The sequence below is a fragment of the Streptopelia decaocto genome, assembly GCF_964273445.1.
Source record: "Streptopelia decaocto genome assembly, chromosome: 2".
Lineage (NCBI taxonomy): Eukaryota > Metazoa > Chordata > Aves > Columbiformes > Columbidae > Streptopelia > Streptopelia decaocto.
This window is the reverse complement of record NC_138655.1, coordinates 54937834-54956764: the sequence shown is the minus strand read 5'-3', so window position 1 is coordinate 54956764 and position 18931 is coordinate 54937834. Positions and strand designations below refer to the sequence as shown.

Here is an 18931-nt window from a genome sequence, read left to right as displayed (position 1 = left end):
AAAGTATCATCATTCCCTTTCAGAGGTGGAAAAATTCCCTAACAGAAAAGTTAGATGAATTGCGTAACCCCCACAGATAGCCAGAGCTTGGAATAAAACCTATAGTTTTTGGCTGCCATCTGTGTCCTTAGGTTCCTAGATCACAGACCAAGTTACCTCAAAGTTAAAATCAGTATGGAGCACACTTTAAAACAATTTCTTTTCTTCTGCATATGTTATTCTAAGAGGTAATTAAATCTCTTAAGCTGGCAGGCAGTTGCATGGTTAGTTGTTGTACCGGGTCACTTACACGTTCTGGTCGTGTAGCACCACCTTGCTGAATGCTGATGCTCACTGGGATTATTTGAGCATGATCTCCTTTCCCTAAATGATTTCTGCTGTAGCTTTGCACTCAATGGTTTAGCTGTGTAAGTGCATCTGTCCTTCTCCCAGCACCTGGGCTTAGCACAAGGCCAACCATGGGCTGCACAACCTGCTTGAGTTTTGGGAGCAGGCTGTCCTCCCTTCACATCCCCTGCACTGCCTGTGTGAGACTTTCTGAGGTGGGACTGTTGGCTCCTGTCTTTTCAGCAGCTCTGACAGCTCATTTTGAAAAACTCGTAACCTCAGTCACCAATTGGCACAGAAAGACATCATTAAGCCGTGCCTCCTGCTGTGTGCTGAGGGGTCCAAGCTCACCCTCCGGCAAGGGGAAGCCTTTCTGCCCACGGATGTTTCTGAACATGCCTTCGGTTTTCTCTCTCCCACTTTCCACATGGCTCCTTAGAAACCTGGACCTGGTTTCTCATTACTTTCATCTCTGAGAAGAAAACGCAACTAAACATTAAACATTTTTAATTTTGTTGGCATGATTTGGGTGTTGTCCTTCCCCAGGTGGCGCGATTCAGCATGGGCTGCTTTTTGTTTGCCCATATGGTCGCGGGGAACATATACATATGTGAAGAAGGGGAATGGGTGGCAAACTACTGCACCTGGTGCCAACCAGCCTCCTCTGCTGGGGTGGCTTTTATTTCTCCATCCTCTCATCCCAGCAGCGCTGCCTCAGCTCCTGCAGCCTCCATGCTCCCTGAGTTGCCTCCAATTTGTAGCTGAAACTGTTTGAAAAAAACCCAACCTGGTGCATTTACAGTAGTTTTATTTTAGTGACAGAACAAATAACCATCTGCCTAATTCTCTATTTAAGACATGACCCAGGGTGCTGCTGTCAAAGCAGTGACACTGCTGGTCCTGGCGAGGAGGGACTGTGTTGAAAGAGACACTCTAGTTAAGGTATCAGGCAGGGGCCCTAAAGCAATTTCTTCCGCAGCTTTATCTCCATTTTACCTTCTTACTATCCTATCTGATAGTCCTCCCTCCGCCAGATGCCCAGTTGTCTTATTGGGATGAAAAGATACTGGAATTGCTGCTCCAGCATGTTTCTTCATCAGACCATCACATCTAGAAGTCCCAGCAAAGGTCCTCAAAGGCTACAGCAACACCACTGCTTTTCTAGCTCGCTGATACGCTGAAAAGGGTAACATCAATATCAATACTCACCAGAAACTCAGGGCACTGCTCAGCTGTATCGTGGGTAACGAAACAGTATGAGGATCCAGAGAGGAACCCACTGATGGGATAAATCTTCATGTGTGGCTCTTGAAGATATACTTTGTCTCAGTAAACAAGGGATTAATAGACCCACATCTACTATTAGTGATAACAGTGGGGAATTATTGCCTCTAAGGCAATGAAAACACACTACAAGCTTTTGGAATAGAAAATCAGTACAAAGCTCATTTACTGGATGAAATGTGCTATATAGCTCACAAATCTTTATGCTCAGACTTAAATTCCCCTCAGGGCAGCTGCTTTATTTCAGATATATAAAGTATTTGAATGTCTGAAGTTCAGTCATTTTTAATGGATGCCCAATCTTTAATAGCTTCCAGTCACATAGTCTCAGAGAAAATTCCATTATCTGGTTACTTTAAAAAAGCAGGTTATATAGCAGATACTATTTAACATCCTGATTTAAAGTTGTTAATTCACTTGGGAGCAAAATGATTTTATTGTGGCTGCTTATATGGTCATTTTTGATCTCCCTGAATTAAGATTTGTATTGTATTTACAGTTTTTGCAAGCTTTTATATAATTCACAGCCCTTAAAGCTATCCTTTCTCTTCTACAGCTTCCTGGATTAATGGCCCATAATTTCTCTCTGTCCTCATTATGCGGATGATATTAGTACACAAGTTTTAAATTACTTATTTTCTATGAGGTTTCTCATGCAATAGATGTGCATTTGAAATTAGTTTTTCTTTAAAAGAAAAGTCACTGATGTTCAGATGAGGGTGGGAGATATACCAGGGCTGGTTTTGTCATTGCCAGAAAAGCTTTGATCCAATAGAAACTATGGAAACCAAGACTTGGTAAAAAAAAAAAAGTACGTAGACATCTGCTAAAGAGCTATAGAAATATGATGATATTAGAACAAAAGTTAGAATGATCTACTTACCCACCAAGCCTATATTCACTGTGTGTATGCCTGTATTGTACCGTTGTGATAGTAACACTCTGAAGGAAAACACTTCCAGTCTTAGTCTACATTTTCAGATATTTAAAAAAAAAAGAGTTATTAACTGTTAAGCTGAAATTTATCATAATACTTCTCAACCTAAACAATAAAATTTTTTGTGTTATTGTTAATATGGCACACTTCCACTTAGCCAGTTACGAATTATCCAAGTCTGAACCAAAGCAGGGTCTAGGACTTTTAAGTGCTAAAAATACTTGCAATGCTTTTTTAAAGCCGGTATCACTCTGAAAAGGATAAATTTTATAGCTTTAGTCCAGCTGTGGACTGAGGTTTACTTCTGCAGTATCTCCCTACACAGTTGTCCTGCTGTGCTGAGGAGAAGGCCTGAAGGATCAGTTCCTTCTCTGTGGAATCTTATAAATACATGATTTGGAAAGATAAATGTCAGTTTTCCCTTCCTCCCCTCTTGAAAAGCTCTGTGAAACCAAATGCCTTCTGCTCATCTTAACCCTAATTCTTTGGGATGCTTAATGCATTTCAGCCGACTTTCCCACCTCTTTCCTCCTTGTGTTCTGCTATTTCTGTAAAAATGGGTTGTCAGTTCAAGATATCCTGGAGCGTTTGCCCCAGCATGGTCTGAATTCCCAGTCTATAGCCTAGAGAGTAACAACCTTCTGGAAGGCAAGAGTGGGCCTGGAGTTAGCACAAGACTAGACAAGTCCTTTCCAATGGCATGTATTTCTCTGGGCATTTAGCCAAAAGATGTACTGGGGGGAGTGGAGTGGCTCACATGATTCCCTTGGGAGAGTCTTTACGGGTATAATTTAAGGATTCTAACTTGTGTGTAAACCTACCATCCAAGTACAGAAAACTCAACTGAATAGCTTGTGTGAACAGGAGTCTCCTAACTTTTAGGAGGGTTGTGTAGGAATTATATTTTCTGTTTGCTAATTTATTTTTTAAGTGTTTCTGCTCCTTCCCCCTCTTCTCCCAGATGATTTTCAAATTTGATGAGAGTATGTACCTCCTTTAAGTTAATGTTGAAAAAAGGTTCACTCTTCAAGCAATGCTTAGGGTTTGGTTCAGTATTTCAGAGTCATAGAATCATAGAAGGGTTCAGTTTGGAAGGAACCTTAAAAATCATCTATTTCCAACCCCCCTGCCATGGGCAGGGACACCTTCCACTAGACCAGGTTGTTCAAAGCCCCATCCAGCCTGGCCTTGAGCATTCCCAGGGATGGGGCATCCACAGCTTCCCCGGGCAACATGTCCCAGTGCCTCACCACCCTCATGGTGAAGAATTTCTTCCTTATATCCAGTCTAAATGTACCCTCTTTCAGTTTGAAACCATTACCCCTTGTCCTATCAGTACTCTCCCTTGCAAAAAGTCCCTCTCCAGCTTTCTTGTAGGCCTCGTTTAGGTATTGGAAGGCTGCTATAATATGAATCTCAACCTTTGGAACTTGGCCTGTGAAACATTAACTTTTGCCTTTTCTCCTCATATGTCAGCCCACTTTCACTAAAACAACAACAACAACAAAGATTTCTACCACCACCACCACCTCCCAGAAAAAAAAGCGCTACATTTTTTTCCCAATTTCTGCAGCTTTACTCTTATTAAATTACTCTCTTTGTAGATAAACTGTTGCTCCTTTTTCTGCTCTGTCATCTCCCTGCCTCACCTCCTCTTCTATTTCACTCTTCTTCTTGTTTGGCCACCTTTAGCATCTTCTTTTTAGGGCTCGTCTATCCCAGTGTCAGTTTTGATAGTCCATTCTCCTACCTCAGACGTGCAGGCACCACTCGCCTCTCCTTCCATGTGAGAAGGGTGAAATAAGTAAGCAAGAGAAGATAACCAGATGACATAAAGATTCAGACAGTTCATAAAATCCAACAGAAATTGAGAAGTTCTACAAAGATGGATTCCCCAAATCCAGCCCAGCACAGAGGAAGTTTCTGATGCCATTTCTGTGAATAACCATCCAATATGTCCTGGATTCAGAAAAAATAAAAAAATAAAAAGTACAATCATAAACACTAAATCATAAAATTCAGCTCCTGAAGTGGCTTCATGCAGACATTTTCTTTGAACTGTAATCTTCATTGCCCTGTTCTGGATTTAATTTCCAGTCTTCTACCATGTCAAAGAGTTGCAGACTTGCATCATTGTTTTATTTTATTTTATTAGTCTATGGTAAATCTTTTCCTGAAACAGGAAGCATGTCCTGTGAAATAATCTTTCCTGCTTAAATCAGTCAGTATTTGTAATGTACATCCAGCTTCTTGCAGATAAAGAGCAAATGTTACATACAATAACAGCAATATTTGGATGAAGAAGGCTTGAAATAGCTGTAAAAAAGTCTTGGAAATTACAAGGTATCATCTGTGATTTGGTAATTTTCCACAAAACCCCATGTGTGTTAGTGTTCTAAGTATAGTATTAAAATTCTAGTTTATTTTGACTTCTCCATTTCCAAAGTTCATCTTGATTTTATATTATGGTACAATACGAATCTTAGATTGCAGTACACATAATTCATGATGCACTATACATATAGTAGCAGCTATGTGTGAGAAAGTTAAACAAAAGGATTACTATTCCATACTGGCAGATCTCTGTACCTTTCTGTTACCCTATGTCAAAACAGCTGTGGAGGTGAGACCGTAAAGTTTAAGTATTCTCGGTGTTGTAATTGCCCACTAAAATCAGTAGTGTAGCACTGCTACAGTATTGGATCTCCAGTTTCCATATCAATGCCACCTATACACCCCCAGCCTCTAAAACTGCATTCAGTAAGCTTAAAGAAATTGGCATGGTTGTCTTTAAAAAGAAATAAGCACTACAACACACATTACACTCATGCCTAAAATGTCCGGATCATTCCTCCTGTTATGGAGATAATTTCTATCTAGTTAAACCAAATACACAATTCTCAATAAAGATGCACATTTTAATTGCTTCCCTTGATAAAAAATGGCACAATCACATTTGGCCTGGGGTTTCAAACATCCTGCCTTTACATCCTACGGAAACAGTAGCTTCTGGCTTTTAATAAACCACGCAGCATTACATGGAATAGCTGTACAGATTTCTTCGCTTTACCACCACTTAGCTGGTTTCACTCTGTTTCTTTGCCCTATCACCTTGAAAAGGAATGTTTAAGAATATAAACCAGAAAATTGAGTGTCTTAGGAGAACTTTTGCTTCCCTTCTTTCTTATCGCCAGTATTTTACTATTTCTTAGAGTATCTGAAGTTCTGTTCCTTTTCTTTATTTGTTACATATGAAGACCGTTTAAAGCTATGTCATGATATAAATGCATCCAGTTATTTTATTAATGTAGTCTTATACTTCTGACCAGAATGATTTGTAGAAAGTGGCATTTAGGAAAATGTTTGACAAATCTGCGTGCAGTTTTAAGCTTTTATATGTTTGCCAATTAAGCAAACCAGACAATTTCAGTCACCATACATTGACAGCTGGCTAGCATATATAAGAATAAAACAAAGCAGCATGCAAAGTCACGAGCATTTGTAATTATCTACTGAGGCTGAGCAAATTGAGACTGAGAATCCACTGTACTCTCAGACCCTTCAGAGAAAATATAATCAATACGACATGATAACAGAGGTTTTCCTGCCACTGTGAATCACTTCATGTCCTCTTTGATCGAAAGCACTGAGTGAATTTTTTATGTGTGGTTTGCACGTTGTGAGGAGTTCGGCTGGACTCATGAGAAGAGCTGTTGTATGTATGTCTTTTGCTTCCACTTAGTGAGTCAGAATTGAGTCTGTAAAACATTATAAGTTATTACCTTGGAGGCTTGCTGCAGAAAATGTGAATGTTTTTGTTATAATAATGTATTTTGATGCATATTCATAAGTGCTGTATGCAAGGCAATTGCTTCTGTCGCTAAATGGACACTATTTATATAATTTTTGTTCCCCATCCTTAAACAAATGGAACAACTCTGAAAGTCAGAATTTCAGCACAGTCTCACCCCAAGTTCTTTCAGACAAGTTAAAGAAAAAGCGTAAGATATTAAGTTCATTTCCATTCAGATTGCATTTTCTAAATCTCCAAATAGTTCTGGTGACAATTGGTAGTCAGGAGTTCAGGATTTCTCCCTCTGCCTCCATACCCTGTCATATAGTGTGAGTCTTGTCTATCATCTCCATCCCCTTCTCTTACCCGTCAGACATTTTCAGGTAGCTTGCAGGAATTTAGTGCCATTTGTATTATATCTCATGCTCCCCTGCTGATGTTTATTGGAACTGGCCAGCTTGCTCACTCAATGCTGGGAAGACAAGAGAGATCAAATAGTTCCTTAGGAAGACAAGGTCACTGGTATTACTTAGGATAAAAGAAGAAAAAAAAAAAAACACCACAACAAAACCCAAAACCTTAATTGCCCTTGAATTTTATTCCCATGGCTTTGTGTATTAATGCATCAAGATTTTGCACTGACCAGTTTGAAAATTACAGATCTAATGCTCTAGCAATAAAGCAGCTTTTACCTATTTCCTAAGTGATGTTAAACTGTCAAAAGAAAGCCAAATGTATTTTGATAAACATGTAAATATGGGTTTTTACACTGATATTTATAGTGGTGTCCATGTGTGACCCCTAGGCTGTGGAAAGGGGTGTGACAGAGGTGTGCTATAGATGCTTGCTCTGGATCATTGGATGACATTGCTATAAATTGTGAAGCTCAAAGAAGATACAGAAAAATGACTCCCACTCTGCCATGTATTTGCAAGTCATATATCAAGCAGTACACGGAATTGTAGGAGGATGCAGCAACTGAAAATCCCATCTAGACACTAGGTATTATAGAAACTAAATGCAGTAGAAAATCATAAGGCAGTAGACGATTTGCTATCATTTGAAATCAAAATTGGATGCCTTTCTAAACTCTAAAATGTGATTCAACCACAAGTTATTTGTTCAATACAAGAATTATTGTGTGTCCTACATTGTGCAAGAAGTCAGAATTATTACTTCCTTTCCTGGCCTTGGAAATTATGAGGCAAATCCTGGTCTGAAATCGACTCCTAAAACACCAGTACATGCAGGATCTGAACTGACAAATATATTATATTTTTACAAAGAAAAATATTCCAGACCCATTTTATTAGAGGCAAAATTCACAGACCTAACAGATCTGTAATTACTGTGTTGGATAATTCTGTATATGAGAGATATGTTTATTTTTTTGCTTTATGTAACCATTTTTGTTCATATTTGATACCATGAATTATTATTAACACCATTTTTACACTCTAGTGTAATAATAAAGTAATGCATGCTGGAGAAGTTCTAGCAATGTACATAGTGCAGTAATGAAATGTGGTATTTCAGCAACTCTTCAGGTCAAATAGCTGTGGGTGCAAAAGGAATTTATTTTTCTGTTTTCAATTAAAATTGAAATTGCTTTTCTGATTTTTAAAGCTAGACTGATATAATAAGTTTGTTTTGTTTTATTTTTTTATGGTCACAGCTTACAGCTTTGTCAGGGAGTGACAGAAGATCAAAGTGCATCTGCTGGAAGGATGATTCACAGATTTCAGTAGGAAACTTTGCTGGGAAAACAAGCTTATAGCATAGGAACTGGACAAAAAAGATACCATCTTTAAGAACTGGTTTTCACTGTGTTATGTCAGAACATTCCTCAGGCAGACATTCTAGTTCCTCTTGGCCCCTTATAGTTTCCAAAATTTCCCAAATGATTTCTACTACACTTAAATAATATATTTTTTTAATAAAATGCATTTTTCAGAGTACTGATGAGGACTTTGAAACCCACAATTTTTACTTCTTTGCAAGGATAGAAAGATTAATCTATTACATCTTGCATACGACCAGTTGTTTTTGACATTACATGCAGTCTTTTGAAGAGCAAAATATTTATATTAGTGAATGGTCGCTAGTTATTTGTTGCATTTGTCTTCTGTACCCAGACATGTATATGCATGTTTTGTATGGCATCTGGCATCCCTCACTTAGGACTCATTCCGACTTTACTGATGGTCATCTTAAGACAAAGCCACTCTAAGATCAGAGTTGGGCACAAATAGAGCTGATTGTGATCAATACTGAATGTAAAGACATCTTTGTGGAATAAAGTATGCAGAAATGAATAACGCCCTAATATATGTTGCTTACTGTAAACGCTTATACATTTTATGGCAGTCATTCCTTTGTATTTAAAAGGTTGGAGTAAGAGAAGATGACTCTGTGTCTCTGAAAAATGTTCCACAGCAGCAGTTCTCACTGAAGATAATGATGAAGCATAAATATTGAATGAGTAGCAACTTGTAGCCTGATTGGAGGCCAGAACAGGCAGAATGAGCATTCCCGAGACATCAGTCTATTTTGAATTTCATAGAGGGAGAATGTTGCGTTGAGTGCCTTTGTGACTAACAAGTCTCAAAAACCAAGGGAGCTCAGAAATAATCAGCAGTTCCTCTAGATTAATGGTTTATGAGACACGGTGAAATGTTTCATGAGACAGAGTGAAATGGGTTAAATAAACGCATTGCTGGTCAGGTTGCAACTAAGAGCGAAGAGGTGCATTGTAATTTATGTATATGTGGTGAATGCAGGGTCAGAAGGGAGCAGAATTAAGTCTAATAGTAAAATGTATGGGTAATTTGAAGCAAGCAAATGAAACTAAGAGAAAGAAGATTTAACTGAAACAATAAAATTTCTGAACTGCTAGGATTATCTGGAATATTTTTGTCAGTGGAGATAAAAGTATAGCACAAGTTTTTGAGACTTTATAGTTATATTGTGTTATAAATGGTACTATGCGAATGGAATATGTGATAAGAAGATCACGTTTGCTTGGAAGAAGAGTCCAAGGACCTTCAGGAAGTGATCTTTCCCTTCATTTCTGTAGGAAATACTCGTCACTCACTGTCAATGGAAAGGCTTCTAAATTCAGTAAGAACTGGATTTCACTCTGATTCTAATATGTTTGTGAAACAGAAATAGGGTGATTCGTACTGTTCTTACATAGAAAAACTTAAAATGAACAAAAGATGGAGAGATGTGTTGCAAAATAGAGGTAGAAGAAAAAGCTAATAGGACCTCAACAACCCCGATCATTGACAGGCAAAAATTACAAGTCAGTTGGCAGAGAGGAAAGCAGACAAAACAAGATGTTCCCCTATGCTGATAGAAATATGAACAGAACACAATCCAGCGTGAATTTCAGTCAGATGGAGCCAAACCGTAACACCAGCCCTGAATGTGCTTGGAGGCTATGGAAGTTTGAATCTGGGTCAATTCCAAGCACAGCTCTATCTGCTCCTTGAAGTTACAGCAATTTATTTCAATTTATTTTGTATGCAGGATCTTTTTTTTTTTTTCTGTTCCAACCTTGGACCCACCCAAAATCTCTGAGAAGTCTTAAATTTTATAGCCTTTGGCTTGTGTTGACAATCAGAATGAGAAGTGAGTGCTGATAAATTGTGTAATAAAATGCTATAGAGCTCTAGTTCTGGCAGTTAATGGTATTATACCCATGCCACAAACCCCCAGTGAATGAACAGGTACTACCTCTCCTTTTTTTATATTCTTTTCACTTTATAGCATCCAAAGGGCAGATTTCAAGCCGTACATCTCTGTTGAATATCATTCTTTGTATTCATTCACCCTTTCATGTTGAATCTTATGAGGCAAAGGAAGAAGTAATCTTCTAGACATTTACTATTTATGATTAAATCTCCCAGCAGAAAAACTTTTAATGTATTTGTTTTACTCTTTCAAAGTAACAATAGTTTGGGATTTTGTGTTCTATCATGAAAGAGTTCTCCTTAATATTCTCTTAGAATTAAATCTGGTGGGTTTTTTTGGTTTTGTTTTGTTTTATTTTTTTTTAGGACTAGAAAACTTAAATATACATTATTGAAGAAAAGCCTTTGTCAATAAAACAAAATTGTTTGTAATGAATACTAACATATGCTTCTGGTAGCTCTATGCACTAGCTTTAGAGCTCTGCAAAATATTTTACACTGAAAGAACTGGATTCATTTTGACTTCCTACTAGTTCTGTTTCAGCATCTAATGCATCTACAAAGCATTTAACATCTCATCTTAACATTAAAATGCTGGGATTTTTTTTTAATTCCTAAGTGTTATTTCCAGCATAGATTTCTTATGTGATAGAAATAGTATGAGATCCCAGTTTTTCCAGAACTAGTGAAATCTCTTGTACCACTGATATTAATACTGCTACTACATTAATACTAATTATGGAATTAATTTTTCTTCTGTTTTTTTTTTCCTCAATGATTTGATCATACAGAACAATTGCCTCTCTGAATGTTTCCCTTTTCTGTACACAACAGCTATGAATTCAGTGGAGCTCTCTATGTTTATAAGTATTTGCATAATTAGATAGCAATTTATTAATGGTATCAACTTTTTTTTTTAATCAGTAAGCCGTTCAGTGTGGTGAGGAGATGTACTTTACATTTCTGTTCTGGCAGAGTGTATGGAAGGGTGGTGTATGTCAGTTTACTAAATCACTCGGAAAGGTCATGTTACTGTGATGTGCCAAATAGTCTTGCAGCCAGATTTTCTCTTCACTTTTTTTGTAGCTCTGGGCCTACAGAGCACAGGTTACTTAAAGTTTTCACAATGGACATGGCAGATGTAATAATATGATACTCCCATTTTTTACGTTGAAAACTAAGTGCAAAAAACTTTCCTTTTCACTTAATATTGTGGAATAAAAATATTCACGTGCAGTTTAGATAAGATGGCAAATAATATTTTTGAACAGAACAATTGGTATTATAAGTAAGAAAAAATTACTGAAAAATAATTAAACATTGTAAGATTTCTTGTTTATTCTCTAACTCTTGTGGGTTTTTTTATCCACAGGTTGTTTGGTGTCACTTCTCTTACTCAGACAAACTGCTCAAGCACTTGGATGATCATCAAAAATCAAGAGTTACATTGGTATCACCATGCTAATCCAATCTTACTGCTGGTGATGTACTACACCCTCGCAACTCTCATCCGCCTCTGGCTACAAGAGCCTGTTGTAAGGATAACTCCCTTCTTTTTTTCAGCCCTCATGACAGTGAGACTGGCCAGTGCAGATACTTGTTAACAGAGGTGCAAACATTCAAGAAAGTTAAGGGAATTAGGCACTGAGTGCAGGGGCTGGTACCATGAATTTGGTCTTTTTGATAAGCATCTTACAGAGTCTGATCTTGCAGCAGACACGTGGATACTTTCTTCTTAAAGTCAGCGGGACTATTTCTGTAAGGAGTGCAATGGCAGACCATTAATGTTTACTCTGATCTGGAAAGCCGGTGTCAATAAGAAGTAGGAATATAAGAACCCAGAAGTATCTTAAAAGCTTAGAAAGTGGAAGTATAAAGAGGATGATCCTAAACATTACTTATTTTAATCTCTTGATCTTCTGAGGCTTGACATGAGTTTTAGAGCTAAGGTTTAGCAATGCTGTAAACCACAACGAAAATACTCATGACTGAGCTGTAAATTAGTGGAGTTTATAGCAGCAAGTAAAAACATTGATGGTTTACTTATTTTAAGGGTGTTTCTTTGTATAATGAATAATGTAACAGTTTGACATTTAAAAAGGCAGACAAAATATCACCTGTGGATTGAGATGTCTGATATTTGGGGTTTACATATATTGGGCTTCATAATAAAAGGTGAATGATGCCGAAACTGTCAGCTTGAGTTATTAAAAAATCGTGTCTTTCCAGAAACCTTGAAGTCACAAGGTTTTAAATTATTGTGATCCACTGCCCCCTGTCATTGGGTTCTTCAAAGGTTTTTTTCCTATTTTTTTTTTTTTTTTTTCTGCAGCTGCGGCAGCTGGAAACTTGCTTTTTTTCTTTCCTTAAGTGAAAACTGAGATTTCCAGATCTGATTTTACCATTGGGGCTGTAACTAAAACTTCAGATCTCACAAACCACATAATGAAATCATGAGAACTACTGACGGAGGAGTAACCACATGTGAAATGCAGTTAGTGGGAGCTGTGTGATTTCGGCATCTCTGGGAATTGATTTCCAGTACATTGATACTTTTTATCCAGATTTTACCATCTTAAAGTTTGGTAATGTGTCTAAGTTATTTACTGCGCTTTTTCAGCAGATATAAATGAGCCTATCTCAGGATAGAGTGAATCCTTCAAGTTCCTCCAGGGACTAGAGAGGAACTATAGGGGACTTTCTTGCCCTTCCTTCTTTCAGGCTACTTGTGTTGTCTGAGATGGATATTCCCATAGACACTAAAATCAGACTCTGAGAACTGGAAACAAGTCAAGTTAGAGATGCTTTCTAAGCAATTGAGCTAGAGTGTGAGAAAATATTAAATGATATTAATTTAAGAAAAGCTGGTGTCTCTCAAACCCATGGCTATATGAGAGGCAATATGAAGTCTTGGCATGCTCATGGGAACTTAGGATACCAGGGGACTTATGCTTCCCTCCAAAGATAAATGGACATGTAAAAATAGAACATTGTAAGAAAATTATGCCTTTGCATTAATGCTTATTTTTGATGCACAGGATGTAGTGATGCAAGTATTTGTCATTAAGAAGAGATGCTGAGATTCACAAAATTTACCATATTTTTCACACTTTCTCCATATGGCCTTTTTTGTCTACATGCATTTTGGTTTTCCTTTAGTTGTGCCACAAATCAGGAATTAATCTTTCTCCTACTAGCTTTCTCCTGGCAGGCTCCATTCTCAGTTATTTAAATCCAGAAATAATTGTATTCCACACTTCACCGAAATGGTTTTTGACTGGTGAATTTGTGGTGCATTTGATTAATTATGGAGCTAACTATATTACTTGCCATTGCTCTTCCCAGTGATTTCGAATTTACACTGTATTTAGGATGACACCACTAACTACCCATAGCTGGATGGATGGCAAAGGCAATTTGCTGTGTTCTGCTTGGTGTAAAGCAGTTGTTCTTTGCATACAGCTGTCATGTACAGTAAGAAGTGGCTCATCTTAGAAATTTTATTCAGAAGAATCTCTTGGACAAACCCTGTTTTGAACAAGATATATATGATAGATTACGCATAAGGAAATACTTATTCCATCCAAAAAATATGTACATAAGCTAAATATAATATTAAGTAGAGTCTAAAAACTGGGTAAGACATGTAGACCTGGTGTTTTTTCCTTCTTATATGCATTGCATCTTGGGTTCCTCCTGTGGACAAAATTCCTGCTGGATTGCAGTAGGAGTTGTCTCTGAAACAGATGCTCTTGAGACTGTTGCTGAATACTGCAGCTGATGAACAATTTTGGAAGAACAGTGCCCACTTCAAATCTTGAGTTTCAGGGTGAAGTTTTTTGTGTGTGCGCCACAGTCTGCCACAGTAAAACAGGTATGAGATTTCAGTGTATGATCTCTGTGTGGGATTCTGCATGGATCTCACTCATGCAAAACTCCCTTGGTGGTCAGTGGAAGTTTTACTTTTCTTATTCCCTCTGTTTTGAATCCTGATTTGTTCTAACTTTGACTCTTGTGAAATTCTACCTCTGCAAATAAGAAGAGGCAATCTGCCTCTGGAGATTTCAGCTTATAGTTGTAACTTCTAGCACTGAATACATGAATAGGGCCCATTCATTCTGTCCAGTGAGTGGTAAGGAACAGTACAGAAGTCAACAAATTTACAGCACTTTAATGTAGAGCCCTCTTATAGAGTTGTTAGAGTTCTTTGAATTAAGAGTCATTTGAGAGTTGCACAGATAGTGGAAGAACTGAAAGAATTAGAGAAGTCAAAGGGCTCTCACAAGTCGTAGTCATATGACCAGTACTGTGTTTTCTGACTTCTTTTCTGAGAAAGAGAATACAAGATTTTCCAACTTTCCCTATGGTCTCTTACGCTAAAAATGTGGTACTAAGGTCATTGTCTACATCTGAAGTCTTTCAGTATTCTTTTGGTCACCCTGGTGCCAAACTAAATGCTGTTGATAAACAGTTTTTTGTGCTCCACATCATTGTTAGATTCAAGTGCCAGTGACAAGTATTTTAAGCACAGAGTCAGTTTATTTCTTCTTACACTTTGGCTAGGAACACCCTTTTACAATCAAATATAAATACACAATGGTGTGTGAAATGTGCTACCATTGCCTCTGAGAAGTAAAACTAAATTAATAACTGTTGTTTATCTAAGTCAAGATTTAAAATATAGGACCTTACTTTTAGGGTTGGAATGGAGAGAGTTTCAAAACCATCTCTGCCCAGCATCCTAATTTGTTCTTATTCTATTGCATCAGATTATTTTATATAAGCAGCAAGAACACTTACCTCCATCCAGTTCCCATTAAAAGCCAAAAATGGGACCCTGCCTTTGAAACACCGCAAGTTCAAACAAAAACTAGCCTTTTCGCCATGAGGTATGTCTTTGTTGGCAGTAGATAGAGTTTACGTAAAAGAGCAAGTACCAGGGCAGATGGATATTTCTGTTGCAAACCAAAAGTCTGCTTTTGTTTGCAACAAAACAAAATTTTTCCCTTCCAACCCAGACTATTCTATGATTCTATGATTAGTAAGACTTTATCTGAATCAGAAATACAAGTATCTGCTAAGTAGAAAGGACAAAGAGAAAAATCTTAATTCCTTACAAACAGACCATCCACGTTGAAATAAAATATGACAATTAGTTGACTTGACTAGTTGTTTTGTAGTTAATAACAGGGTAAATTCAGAATAATGTTAATAAAGCTGGTGTGTAATCTATATTTTGGCTGTAGCTCAGCAAAGTTCCTGAACCTCCGCTTAAGTCCTACTGAAGTCAGTAAGACTTTGTTCCAGGTTCCACAAGCACTTGTGTACTTTGCTGAACAGGGGTGGTTTTATGAAACAAGACCTTAGAGCTGTACAAAGGAGGATTTTGCGCAATACTCTAAACAACCAATATCAGTGGAGGTTGTGATGAGGGGAAGTAGAGTTTTGGTAGTTCTTTGAATTTGGTAATTCAAAGTTTGTTGAGCTTTGGTAAGTTCTACCACTTTGGTAAGTTCTAAAAAACACTTGAAGTCTTGAGAGGAGAGGAGAAACCAGAAAACTCAGGAAGCAGAGAGGGCAAATAATAATGAAAATGCAAAGTAGGGTCAAGGTCTAAGGCTCAAAATGAGAAATTGGCCAAAGGCAGAGAGAGGAGTAACATCAGTGGCAGCAACTTCTCCCTGATGGTATCTCGGGGCCAGTGAGTCCTGCTGAGCAACGCTGTGCTGGAGGTGCTCACAGCTTTCACATGCCGTTCGCTGGCTCTAGAGCACCCCTTCCCTTCCTTTAGCATCACATGGTTGAGCTTCCTCCTCTCACTAGTATGAACAACAAGGTTTTGCTGCTTTGTGACAGCTCAGCTGGGAAGTTCAAGATCGCAGGAGAAGGAGGGACAGTGCAGGAAGAGGTCTGGAGGAGCCTGAAGAGAAGCTGTCACCTGGCATGGTTCTCCACATACCCAGGTTTCCTGCTTGTCACTGTGCTATAGTAACATCCACGTTTGGTGTATTTGAGAGGCCCCATATCCCTGCTGGGCCATGGAAATAAGAGAATGTTAAGACCAGTGCGTTAGCAGTCCTCTACTACTAATAATAGTAATAGTAATAGTAATAGTAATAGTAAATAGTAATAGTAATAGTAATAGTAATAGTAATAGTAATAGTAATAGTAATAGTAATAGTAATAGTAATAGTAATAGTAATAGTTCCTGTCACAGGTGAAGAAACAGAGCATGTGGATCATACACACAGAGTCACAGAACAGTGCAGGTTGGAAGGGACCTCTGGAGACCATCTGATCCAATTTCTTGCAAGAGCAGGGCCTCAGAATAGGTTGTATAGGGCCAAGTCTTGGATGTTTCCAGCAAAGGCAGCCAATAACCACTATTAATTGTTCTCATGGTGAAATAACCTGGTTTTTATATCCAGAAGGCATTTCCCTGAAGCAGATTATGCCCTTAGCCTCTTGTCCTATAACCAGGCCTTGCTGTGAGAAGAATACTTCTGTCTTCTTTAAAACTAAAATGTAGGTATTAGAAGGCTGAAAAAAAACCCAGTTCCTGCATCCTTCAGCTTCTTCAGCCCTCTAATCATCTTGGCAATTTTCTGGTGGACCCTCTCCAGATTTTCTATGTCTCTCTTGAGCTGGGGGATGACAGAACTGTGTTGCAGGTATGGCCTGAGACTTACCAGGTACAGGGAAATAATCACATCCCTTGATCTGCTGGCAATGCTCTTACTTGGAGTTCGCTGCTGGCTCATGTCCAGCTTGCTGTGCACCAGGACCCCCTGGGCCTATTCCACAGAGCTGCTCCCTATGTGGTCTGTCCACAGCCTTCACTATTATGTGGGATTATTCCAGATGCAGGACTTTATATTGATCTTTGTAAACCTTGTGCGTTTTTTGTTGGCCCATCTCTAGTCTGTCTCTGTATGGTGGCTTTTCCTTGTGGCAAACCTACCTCACCTCCGCTTCAGTGCCATCCACGACCTTTGTGTGCATTCCATCCAGATAGTTTTGAAGATACCAAATAGTACCAGACCTACTGTCAGTCCCTGAGGAACTCCACTCATGACCGACCACCATTTTGACTTTGAGCCATTACCCCACTTTGAGCAAGACAGTCTAGCCAGTTCTCCACCCATCTTGTGGTCCGTCTGCCAAGTCCTTATCTTACCAGCTTGTCATCAAAGATGTTGTGGGACACTGTCAAACACCTTGCTAAAATCATGGCAGCTGACATCCATAGCTCTCTTTTCATCCACTGAACCCGTTTTGGCATAAAAAGCAATCAGATTACCATTGGCAAGTCCATATTGGTTTTTTTCCCAGTCATCTTGTCTTACATATGAGCGTGAGCATGCAGAGGTATCTTTGCGGCTTGAGTTAGAAGAAAGACTGGATGAGCCTAGAGGGATGACCAGCACTGACTACTGTCTTAGGTACTGAGGCATGGATGGGTGAGTTAGGTTAGCCTTTAGTGATAGATACATATGCTCAAAGGGTTTTGGTCTTTTCAGTTGTTCAGTGAAGCAGAATTGGCTTTTCGCATGTATAGGCAGATGAGAAGAGTGAATTTTCTTTCAATACACTGCCTTGAAAATTAAACATCTGTATACTAACTTATGGTATTGAGGTAGGCAAGGCAGGTAAGGTGAGATGTGGATGTGGAGGTCTGTGTAATTCTCGAGTCTTGTAACTATCAGGAAGCATCTTGGCATTGGCAGACTAGCAGTTAAAGAAAAGCTCTGTCATCATTTCTGAAAATGTCATCTCAGTAAGAGTCATCTATCATAGATTGAGTGCATTAGACACTAAAAGATGTTTCAAATACATAGTTTGGAGAGGGAGCTTCAATTAGGGCAAAATTTAAATTCCTCTGGTAAGATTGTTATTTAGAGAGCTGTAACTAGTCTTGTCATTTATATTGTTTAGCAGACGCCTGAAGAAGAGAAATCTGTTAGCAGGGAAGATGACAAAGAAATAGCCTGCAGCCCAGTTCCAATGACAGCTGAAAGAAGACGAAGTCTGTGGTATGCAAGCCACTATACAACTGATGAGAGAAAAGTAAGGAGCGGGAAGAATAATAGTAATAGTATTAAATATATTTCTGTATTAAATATATTTCAATCGGTCATTTTATCACACATACTTTGAAATTAAGGGAAGCAGCATTATATAGGTTGTAAGTAAGATCTTCACATGTGATTATATAAATCAGATATAATATCAATGCTGTAGGGCAAATTAGGAATATACTTTGTAAAAATTAATAAAACAAGAGCCAGAGTAAGGAAGTGAAAGAAGAGCATGCCTTTTGCTTTGACTTTTGCATTTAAGAGGTTTAGGGCGAGGCTGTTGGCATGAGGCTGTGATCTTTGTGCAAAACAGCTAGGAAGTCTGTCAGGAAGCTAAATCCTGAAGTAGAGATCTGATCTGACTTGTAACTACTAATTAGCACTGTCATTGGTAAAGTGGGACTGCTGGCTTATCTTCCTCCAAAGATACTGATGCCCTTGTTGGATATCTATAGCAGGGCAGTTAAGGCAGTTGGTGTAAAATCTCTGGGAAAGGTCCAGCTTTCTACCATCTGTCCTCACCAGCTGCTGTGAAAAATTTCCAAACTTGCAGTAAAACTTGGGATATACAAGCACACTGTTGAGCCACATATGCTCAAGCCCCAAGAACTCTGCCATGATAACAGTAATTGTTAAATGAGCTGGCAAATGAATGAAGTATCACATTTTGTATTAGAACAAACATTTCATTTGAAGTATTTTAATAATTACAGTAATTCTAATGATCATTTAAAAACTTAGTTTTTAAGCATTGGATCATTAGAAAGACATTAGAAAGCAGTTAATCAGTATAATACCATACTGATTAATTCTTTGA

The 18931-nt window shown here is 38.3% G+C and overlaps 1 protein-coding gene across 6 annotated transcripts in view; it reads left to right on the top strand.

Annotated features, from left to right (window-relative positions):
• The window catches only part of PIEZO2 (piezo type mechanosensitive ion channel component 2), a 308441-nt gene that overhangs the window by 191979 nt on the left and 97531 nt on the right, over window positions 1-18931 (top strand). For 5 of the 6 annotated variants that reach the window (XM_082043956.1, XM_082043957.1, XM_082043955.1 and 2 more), the window contains exons 5-6: window positions 11409-11571; window positions 17972-18103. In XM_082043956.1, coding sequence (XP_081900082.1) covers window positions 11409-11571; window positions 17972-18103 — 295 coding nt within the window. The remainder of the gene's footprint in view (window positions 1-11408; window positions 11572-17971; window positions 18104-18931) is intronic. The other variant, XM_082043960.1, reaches the window with a different exon arrangement.